This window comes from Lontra canadensis, unplaced genomic scaffold (assembly GCF_010015895.1).
Source record: "Lontra canadensis isolate GAN:19392208 unplaced genomic scaffold, GSC_riverotter_1.0 scaffold25, whole genome shotgun sequence".
NCBI classification, from domain to species: domain Eukaryota; kingdom Metazoa; phylum Chordata; class Mammalia; order Carnivora; family Mustelidae; genus Lontra; species Lontra canadensis.
In genome coordinates this window covers 18,790,763-18,801,115 of record NW_022631019.1, presented here as the reverse complement: position 1 = coordinate 18,801,115, position 10,353 = coordinate 18,790,763, and the positions used below count along the sequence as shown (strand labels likewise).

General features: G+C 47.5%; 1 protein-coding gene across 1 annotated transcript in view; it reads left to right on the top strand.

Annotated features, from left to right (window-relative positions):
* Window positions 1–2,693: 2,693 nt before the first annotated feature.
* The window catches only part of PAFAH2 (platelet activating factor acetylhydrolase 2), a 30,156-nt gene continuing 22,496 nt past the window's right edge, over window positions 2,694–10,353 (top strand). Inside the window, exons 1-2 of the mRNA XM_032863817.1 lie at window positions 2,694–2,814; window positions 9,832–9,973. Coding sequence (XP_032719708.1) covers window positions 9,884–9,973 — 90 coding nt within the window. The 5' untranslated portion in view covers window positions 2,694–2,814; window positions 9,832–9,883. The remainder of the gene's footprint in view (window positions 2,815–9,831; window positions 9,974–10,353) is intronic.

Sequence of the window (10,353 nt, the reverse complement as noted above, 5' to 3'; positions counted from 1 at the left end):
TGTATGTATATATATATATATATATGTATATATATATATATATATATATATATATATTACAGTTTGATTTTAAAAAGTATTGTCCAACAATTTTGGCAGGTAGTGCAGAGATCCAAACTAGTCACTTAAATATCAAGTTAGTAACTTAGCAACAAGGAGAAGGCTGGAGTGGGATGGTAGCCAACTGGAAGGGAACCTTGGGCTGTTGAAGGGCAGGATTTATGCTGAAAGCCTGGAACATCAGCTGCTTGCTAAAAATTTAAAGCATTTGGGTTGTTTATCCCCAAAAAAGATGAGACTGGAAGGAAATGCAATTGAACTCGAGCATTCTATTTTGCAACAGGAGTTTGGGCCCAAGACAGATCTTCAGTGACAAAGTGACAAAGTCAGTGACAAAGGAGGTAAAGGAGGCTGTGATGTCCCTGTCCCTGGGAAGCTTAAAAGGCAGTTGCCCAGCAAATACCCCCATCATAGGCTGGTCTGGTAGTAGGAGACAGAGGAATGACCCCAGCTGCTCCTTTCATGACTCTGGTTGATCCTTGGTGTTCTGGGCCAGGTGCAGAGCACCAATTAATTAATGCCAAAGAGAGCATTCTCCGATGTGTGCTACACTTTTCTCATTCTGCTGTCACCGCCACTAACCACAGCTTTAATTAAATCTGGGGTTAATTACCACAGTGCAGTGCTCCCGTCACTCTTTCCTGACGACTTTATCGTGGCTCCTGGAAGGATGGTGGCATTGACAGAGTCAGGAGCAGGGGTGAACCTAAAAAAGACCAAAACAGGGACTCTGGACACTTGAGGGTATGTGAGGTGGGGGTGGGTGGGGATCGCCTGTAGGACTCAGCACCTGACCTCAGAGACTCACAATTTCTTGCTAAGCCCCTACATGAGAGGTGCGCACAAATATCCCAGCAATTGACCAGGGCAGAGGTCCTTTGAGACGGGAGGAATCAGAGAAGCTTCATGGGGAGGAGCGCCTAACAGGATCAGACCGGCCACCTGGCAGCATCTAGTGGAGGGAAGAGCATGAGTGAAGGCATGGAGGTAACAACAAACATAACCCAGATCCATCCCGAGAATGGCGAGGAGGTGAAGGTAGCTAGAGGCAGAGCAGAAGAGAGGACATCCCTGTCAGAGTGAGCGACACTTCTGGGGAAGTAGTGGGGGGCCAGGTTGCTGATGCTCCAATGCCAAGCCGAGGCACGGAAACCGAAGGGGCCCCATGAGAGAAAAAGCCGTTTTTTGTTTTTTGTTTTTCTTCCTTTGTTCCTTTTTGGGCTTCTATTCTTGCTAGACCTGCACCCCTGCCCTACACATGCCTTATTGTATGTATGTCCTCCTTGTAAGGGACAAAGAGTTAATGATATCTTTGGAGCCTTCCAGCACAATAGATAATATCTAAGGAACTACTAGGCAGAGCCATTTTGTGCATATTCCAAACCCCTGGTGCTAGAAATCTCAACACCAAGACCCCTAGCTCCGAGAATGTGTGATCTGGGATGGACATCTGGACCTTGTCCTTGTTTTGACCAGTTCCTGGATGCCTGAGAGGACACATGCATGGTACCATGATTGTCAGCAAATCCCCCACACCCCAAGCAAAGATGAGACTAACGTTCTTTTCCTTTCTGAGTCTCCCAGACGCTTTGCCTGTATCTGCTGTTTCTATAACCTCAACAAACCTCGTTTGTTGTTGAAATTGGGACCTCGTTCGGTAGGTAGTTGGAAGGTGTTGAAAGTTTTTAAGTCGCTTGAACGATCCAAATGTCTTACAGAAGCTTACAAGACTCGAGGACGTGGCTCTACCTACCTCCTCAGGTGTCTCTCCACTCCCTCCCTCACACTCCTGTGCTCCATCCCGCCTGAATTAAGACATTCTTCACAATCCCCTTCCTGGCTAAGTCTTATTCCCTCAAGTCTCAATTTTAGTGTCTCTCTAAGATCTCTAAGAAGCTTTCTGTCACTGTTCCATTTCCCTCCTTTCAGGGTTCCCACAACCCCCTCTGTTTCCCCTATTAGAGTACGTATCGCTGGTGGTGTAGTTCTTCATCTGTCGGAATCCTCCGCTAGATTGTGATTTCATTTGAGGCTAGGGACAGTATCTTGTTCACCACCGTGTTCCTAAGAACCAGCATAGGGGCTGCAAAGGGATGACGGCTGAAGGGGCTGGGCTGGAGGGGGTGGGGGCAGTGATCCCTCCGGGTCCTCCCTGTTCTCTGTCGGTGAAGAAGGACAATGGAAAATCCCAAGTGTCAACAAGTGTCAACAAGTATCGGTTGGTAGAAAATGTGCGCTTAACTTGAATGATCAGTTTCATATTCTCACAGAGTGCAAAGTAGGGGTAAATCAAAAAAGGGTCATAACTTCCCCCAAACCTCGAACTCCCTGAGAATAAGACGAAGCCATGGGCATTTGTAGGCTCGCCTGGGAATTATTTGAGGAATGGTGAGGCGGAGGGTTACTACCGGAACTATAAACGGTAACCCTCCGCTCGAGTCTTGTAATCGTGGAGGCTACGCCTCAGACCACCAGGGGGAGGAATCGCGCCGCACCCCGAGACTTGGGCGGTATCATTCAACAATGAGGGGACGCGTGGAACTCTGGGGATTGTAGTTTTAAGGGTCGCAATGCGCAATCTTGCGCGATGCACCTCGGAAGTTGTAGTTCCATGCAGAGAGGAGGGGAGTGCTTTTAAGGGTCAATGATGAGTTCTGAAAACTACACCTACCAAAGGGCCACGGGGTTCGGAGTAGTTTCTCGTTTCGGTGGAGTTGACCTTCTCGGTTACTTCTGAAGGTTCAACTTGGCTGGGTAAGTTGGCTTGGAGAAAGCTCTTGTTCTGACCTGAGCTATCAACTGGTTTTTTCATCCTCCAGCCGGGTTTGGGGGCTGCTTGTCTCAATCGCAGTAACTCCGCATTAATCCTTCATCCTTTTCTGTTTCCTCTTCAGACACTTCCAGTATCTACCCTCACCCTTAATGCTCCCACTATCATCTCGCGCCTTCACTCCCGGCGCCCCCTGGAATCCCACCCTGAGCTCTGGTGGTAGGACCCAGCCCCCACAGCCCCACCCGGAGCACACAACGTGACGTCCCCGAAACCTGGGCGTCTTTATGCCCCACGCCTCCCGTGTGCTTCTCTCTTCCCTTCACTTCCCGCTGTTTCATGTCGCCATTCCTTCTTGTCACTGTGGAAGAGCCCTGGACTCAGCAGACCCAGGATCTGCCCGCCCCCCCCGCAGCTCACTCGCTTTGTGACCTTGGATCTTGGGCAAATCAAGCAATCTCCCTGGGACTCCGCTCTTCGTTTACGAAATGGAAATGGCAATTGCTCTGTCAGTCTTAGGGTGAGGCTCTTCGGTGGAGCCAATAAACTAATATGTGTGAAAAGGGCTTTTTAAACTGTAAAGCTTCCACAAGCCAGAGAGGTTATTTTTATTAGAATTATTAATGCTCTGGAACACTCGTATCTTGGTGTGTGTGTGTGGTTTTTTAAAAAAATATATTTTATTTATTTATTTGACAGATCACAGGTAGGCAGAGAGGCAGGCAGAGAGAGAGAGAGAGGAAGGGAAGCAGGCTCCCCGCTGAGCAGAGAGCCCAATGCTGGGCTGGATCCCAGGACTCTGGGATCATGACCTAAGCCAAAGGCAGAGGCTTTAACCCACTGAGCCCAGGCGTCCCTTTATCTTGGGTTCTTTCTCTCTCTGCCCACTTGTTGCTCAAGCTAACCCCTTGAGTGCTTGGTGTCTCCATTCTCTAAGAGCAGGATATTTCCTCACTTCCTCCAGAGACCAAAAGTCAGATGAGCTTTAAGTCCCCAGAGAGCTTTGTCTGAAAGGAAGCCCCAGAGAAGTGCTTCTCTTGGACTCTGTCCTGAAATAGCCAGTAATGAAAAGTCCACACAGCTGGCAAAGGGGTGGCTGGTTTCTGCTCACTGGAAACACGATCCCGGCAGGAGATGGGACAGCTGCATTGTAGGTACTGTCCATCTCCTGGGCTCTTGTGGGCCTTTTTAGTACACTCTAATTTTTGCTGGGGTGTTTCAGACTCAAGAAGGCTGGGAGAAAGTTTCCACTTTGCCGAAGGGTTTAATACAGAAAAGATGAAAGAGACCTTGGCCCCTTGGCCAGGTATGATGAAATAGCATTGTTAATTAATTTTTAACATTTTGTGAGCACTTAAAATGTACCAAGCCTTAGGCAATATAGCACTTTTCTTATTTATGTATTTTTTCAAAGTTTTATATATTTTCTCAATTTTCTTATTTAAATTTAACTTTTGAAGTGGCTTCATTTTACTTATAAAGAACTTGGGCTTAGAGAGGTCATGCTGTAGTAATTACTGTAGTTAGAGTTACTATCTCTGGTTATAGTGCCTTCTACATGTCAGGTGTTTTATATTCATTAATCATCGACAACCTCATGAGTGCTGTTATTTATGCCGTATGGGTAAATTCTCAGAGGCTTAGAATTTAAGGATCTTGCTCAAGATCACAGCCATTTAAGAACTGGAATTCAGACTGTCACCAAAGCCTTTCTTTTTACACTATGCCATATAGCCTTATTTTTGGATTAAAAAAAAAAAAGAATTGAGAGGGTTTAAATCAAAGCCAAGTAAAGGAGCATTTAGTGGGTCCTTACTACATAAGGAAAGCATGAGGGTAGATGGTTCGGCCTACAAAGAAGTATAAAACACAGCCTTTGTATCGGGCTCTCTGCTCAGCAGGGAGCCTGCCTCCTCCTCCTGTCTCTCTCTGCCTGCCTCTCTGCCTACTTGTGATCTGTCTGTCAAATAAAAAAAAAAAAAAAAAAAAAAAAAAAAAAAAAACCCACAGCCTTTGTATAGTATGTGTATCCAAAGAAATGAGGCATAAGTTGTGTAAAAATTAAATCAGATTCATTGAATAAGTTAATTATTGAGACCAGTTTTATGCAGGGCACTACATTAAGCCTTGTGATTGGCAGGAACATGGTTCTAGGTAGCCATGGGGATTGAACCCAGTGAAACCCGTCGTCATTTCATTACCATAAAATGGTGGGCTGGAACATCGTATACTCCAGCAGGTGTTTGTTGCATGGGTGCATCTCTGAATAAAAAGTCCTATGTGTCCTCTGGGCCAGAGGTTCTCAAACCTTGCTGGTGAGAAACATGGGAAGTTTTTAAAAACTGACCTCTGGGGGCACCTGGGTGGCTCAGTCAATAAGCGTCTGCCTTCGGCTCAGGTCATGATCCCAGGGTTTTGGGATCGAGCCCCACATCAGGCTCCTTGCTCAGCGGGGAGCCTGCTTCTCCCTCTCCCACTCCCCCTGCTTATATTCCCTCTCTCACTGTCCCTCTCTCTGTGTCAAATAAATAAATAAAATCTTAAAAAAAAAAAAAAAAAACCTGACCTCTGGGAATGAGGACCCTAAAATCTGTATCTTTGAAAGTTTCGCAGGTGACCGTGACAGTAGACTCAGGAACCTCTGAACTAGGTTCTACTTGGGCCACTTGTAGGCAAGTCACTGATTGAAAACTGCTAGAATAGGTAATTACCCAAGAGCTATCCTAAGGTGGCCGGTGATTGGTTAGCAGGTGAGGGATTTGGACAGTGCTTAGAGTGGAGAGGAGGGCAGGTGGAAGGACTTGTTAAAGCACAGAGAACCAGAGATTTCCGTGGGCCCTCATGGATGGGGCACGCTTGCATGGGTGGAGAGACTTCTAGACAGGCACCATCATGAATTGTGTGGATGAGCTGAGCAAAAGAAGGTAGACACACCTGCGCCGATTTCCTTGGAAAATTAGATGACATTTATTAGAAAGGACTCTGGATACTGTGGGTGGGTGTCTCTTGGGCAAAATAGGATTTTCCCGTCTCCCTACTTCCTTGGGCATCAGTTAATGTGAGCCCAGAGAAAGCAGATTCATTTTTGTGTATGTCTCACTCTGGCCAGTTAGCTTTAGTTTGTATTTATTTCCAAACTTAGTTAAGATTCTCCCAGAAACTTTCCAGGACTACTAGAGAGTTCTAGTCCTGTCTGTTCAGCAGTTTTTAACTCCACTCATCCTGATTTCTATCCCAAGCACTCTTCTCTATATGGGATAAGACTGAAATGTCTTCACGTAAGAAGTTATTATCATTCTGGTCACCCAGTCCTGAAACCTGACTCCTCTTTGGCTCGTTCATCTCCCTTGCCTCGCCAAATCCACTCATTTGCCAGATCCGTAGTTTCTACTTTCCACTCAGTCAACAAGTACTTCCTGGATACTTCGAGAGAGCCAGGTACTATTGAGGTGTTCTAAATGAATTATTTCATTTCACCTCCCTAGCAACCCTACGAGGATGGATAGTTTTCCATTGTACCCATGGGGAATCAGACTCGGTGAGATCAGAGGATCTGCCCAAAGTAAAAAACCTATGCAGCAAAGGAGCTGGGCTCAAACTTGGCTCCTTCAGACTTAATATCACTCATTTGAGGAGTAGATTCAAGCTCCTTGTCTAGCACTAGAGAGACCACTACCCTCCATGTCCGTTGTACCTTTCTCTTCTCCCATGTGCTTTCTTACCCCTGTGCCTTGGCTCACGCACTTTCTTCTACTTGAAAAGTCAACCTTTGCCATCCTCCTCTGCCCTCCGCTGCCAAGCTACAGAAGTGTGCTTTTTTTTCTCAGAACTCCTGCATCAGATCCTCTTTTCTGCCCCTCTTTTTTGGCAGCTAGAACTCAGAGCTGCTTCATTGTCATGTGCCCTGTGTCATGCGCCCCTGCCTATGTCTTCCGTGTGTGTGCCCTCAGCAGCGAGGGGGAAAAGGTCAGGTTGTGGGACTAAGTAGCACATACTCAGCTTCTCTGGCTAGCCAGTCCACTGACTGCATCCGGACCTCAGTTCCTTCCTTTTCTTTCCTTCTTTTTTAAGATTTTATTTATTTGAGAGAGGGCAAGAGAGCACAAGCAGAGGGATAGGGAGAAGCAGGCTCCCTGCTTAGCAAGGAGCCCGATGCGGGGCTTGATCCCAGGGTCCTGGGGTCGTGACCCAAGCCTAAGGCAGATGCTTAACCCACTGAGCCACCCCGGCACCCTGAGCTTAGTTTCTTTTTTAAAAGAACTGCACTGGGACGCCTGGGTGGCTCAGTTGGTTGGGCTGCTGCCTTTGGCTTGGGTCATGACCCTGGGGTCCTGGGATTGAATCCCGAACCGGGCTCCTTGCTTGGCAGGGAGCCTGCTTCCTCTTCTCTCTCTGCCTGCCTCTCTGCCTGCTTGTGTGTACTCTCTCTCTCTGACAAATACAATCTTAAAAAAAAAAAAAAAAAAAAAAGAACTGCATTCTACTACTATTGAGTAGTAGAAAGAAAATCATTTGTTATATTCCTACATTAAACAGAATGACATTCAGATTTTTGGTTATTTGGGGTTTGCCATTGGACCAGACATTTGGAAGTTGGCAGCCAGGAGTTGAATGTGTGATAATAGTTCTGCTTGTGACGTGCAGCTCACTTAACTTCTGAGGACCTGTATGTAGTGGGGGTGGGGGGGTGGGAGATGATTGTGGCAAGGATTGATAGAAGTGGCTTATAAGGTCTCTTCTTGCCCAGACACACTTGGATTTGAACTTTCTGATCCATCCCAGAATGTCTTAAAAAAAGCAGAATAGTGTAGTGACAAAAAATGTGAGTCTGGGACTCAGTGTATTTGTTTAGATGCTTTTGGTTCAGGCAATCAAAATCTAAAGTCATTTGGTTTTAACAAAAAAGGGACTTACGACTCATGTAACTAGGAAGTCCAGAAGTCGGTCAGGTTTTTCAGGTAGTGTCTGATCTAGAGATTCTTAATGTCTTCATAGATATGACTCCATTTGTCTGATTCTCTCTGCGCTGCTGTCCTCCGTGGGTAGCTTCATCCTCGAGGTAGCAAAGCGGCTGCAACATTTCAAGGCTTCATACCTGCTTATCACTGTAGTTCAGAACAAGAAAGAACATTTCCATCTTCAACCATCAAGGTCCTGGGCTTTACTCTGAATGGACCAGTTATGTCATGTGCCCACTCTTCATCCAGAGACGGACCAGGGGACACCAAGGGCTGATCGGTTCAGGTCAACTAAGGCCCAAATCTAGATGTTAGGGAAGGGGTGTCAGACCCACCCAAGCCACCCAAGCCACAGGGATACTGCATAGGAGGGCAGGATAGAATGGGTATGGAGAAGTTTGGCCATATTCTCCACTGTTAACAGCCACGTTGCCCCTGATCAAATTCTGGCTCTGTTAGCTAGATGTTCTTGGAGAAGTTACCGAACTTTGCCAAGCATTGATTTCCTCATCTCAGTTTTTCAATTAATGATGTATTAAAGCACATAATGTAATTCCTGGGACTCTGTAAGTGACGTGAGGATGATGATGCTGGGGATGATGAGATTGAAGAGGGAGAGAGCAACGGCATTGACCCCAATTTAGGGAGCAGCCGAGTTACAGGAATGTTTGCTAGTTAGGAACACGCACACCTGCTTGATGAGGCTGCTGCCTGATCTGCTGCCTCATCCTGCTCTTCTCCATCTCTGCCCTTCTGTCCTGTGTAGGAATGCTTTCCTTCCTCTCCCCTGCCTCTAAATCTACCTCAAGGCACAGCCCAAGTGCTACTTTTTTTTTTTTTTTGATAGAGACATCACAAGCAGGCAGAGAGAGAGAAGGAAGCAGGCTCCCCGCTGAGCAGAGAGCCCAATGCGGGGCTCAATCCCAGGACCCTGAGATCATGACCTGAGCCGAAGGCAGAGGCTTAACCCACTGAGCCACCGGGGTACCCTCCAAGTGCTACTTTTATAGTAGTTTAGGTCTGTGTTTGTGTAGACAGGTAACTGAGTCTCCCCCATGAGCAGGATCAGTAGATCCAAGTAGACCTAAGAGCTTAGGTCTGGATTAGACAGACCTGGTTTTGCGGCCGGGAAGCAGGATCACATGGGAAAGTTATTCAGCCGGTTTCCTCATCTGTAAACAGGGTCTTCACAGGCCTTCTTCAGAGAGTTGTGGAGAGAATGAAATAACGTACTGTATGGAAGGAGCTTAGCTCAGTGCTGACACAGAGCTAGTAATGCACCTTATCCTGGCCTCATGAGGTCACAGTCTGGGTTACAGTCTCTGAAGAAGTTACTGCCATGCTGGGCACGTGGTAGGTGCTGAGTAAACATTTGGCAGTGGGTTTTGTTGTTGTTTTTTTAAGAATTTTTATTTATTTGAGATCTAGAGTGCGAGTGAGGGGAGGGACAGGGGGAGAGGGAGAGAATCTTATTTATTTATTTATTTGACAGACAGAGATCACAAGTAGGCAGAGAGGGAGGCAGAGAGGGAGGGGGAAAAGCAGGTTCCTCGCTGAGCAGAGAGCCAGATGTAGGGCTCGATCCCAGGACCCTGGGATCATGACCTGAGCTGAAGGCAGAGGCTTTAACCCAGTGAGCCACCCAGGTGCCCCGAGGGAGAGAATTTAAGCAGACTCCCTGCTGAGTGTGGAGCCTGACACGAGGCTTAATCTCACAACCCTGGGACTATGACCTGAGCTGAAACCAAGAGTCGGACCCTCCCGTGACTGAGCCACCCAGGCGTCCCCTTGTGAGTGGGTTTTGGGGAGCATGGGGGCTCTTTTTCTCCAACTGTCCCTTCACCCTGCTCCTAGCAACAACAAAGCAGCCCTTAAACCTTGGGAAAGTCAATGTAGCAAAGTAGATGATGTGGAAGACGGAGTGAGTCCCTGGCAGGGAGATGGGGTGATAAGGAGCTTGGGACACGGGTGATAGATAACACATAGAAGCAACAGGAAGCTAAAAGGAAACCAGCAAGAGGCTGTTCTGTGTTCCGCCCTCAGCCATCAAGTCCGGCTCTGCCCAGGTCGTTGTTTGTTTCAACTGGTGATAAAAATGGGGGTGAACCAGTCCATGGGCTTCCCGCCTGTCACAGGACCCCACCTCGTGGGCTGCGGGGATGTGATGGAGGGACAGGGTCGCCAGGTAAGTGCTTCAGCTCCATCCCCTCACATCTCCCCCGAAGCTTCTGTGCCCTGTCAGTAGCCAACCTAACAGGTGTGGTTCTCTGAGTTAGAGCTGGATTTGCTGATAGAGCCCCCAGGTCTGTCTTTCCTGACCTTTTTCTTTCTCTTTCCCATTAGAAAACTCTCAGTAGCCAGAGATGGATTCTTTTGCCATCTAGGAGGAAGGCAGGGGCTCCAGCTCCAAAGGCAGCTCTCAGATCCCCTGCCCAGTCTTGAGAGCAGATGCCCGATCTGGAAAGGTTTCCAGTCTTGTCCCAACCTGAGGGTGTGAGGGGGGAGCAGTGGACCGTGTGCTTGTTGGCCTTTTACTCTCCAAACTGGGTAGGAAGACCTGCTCCT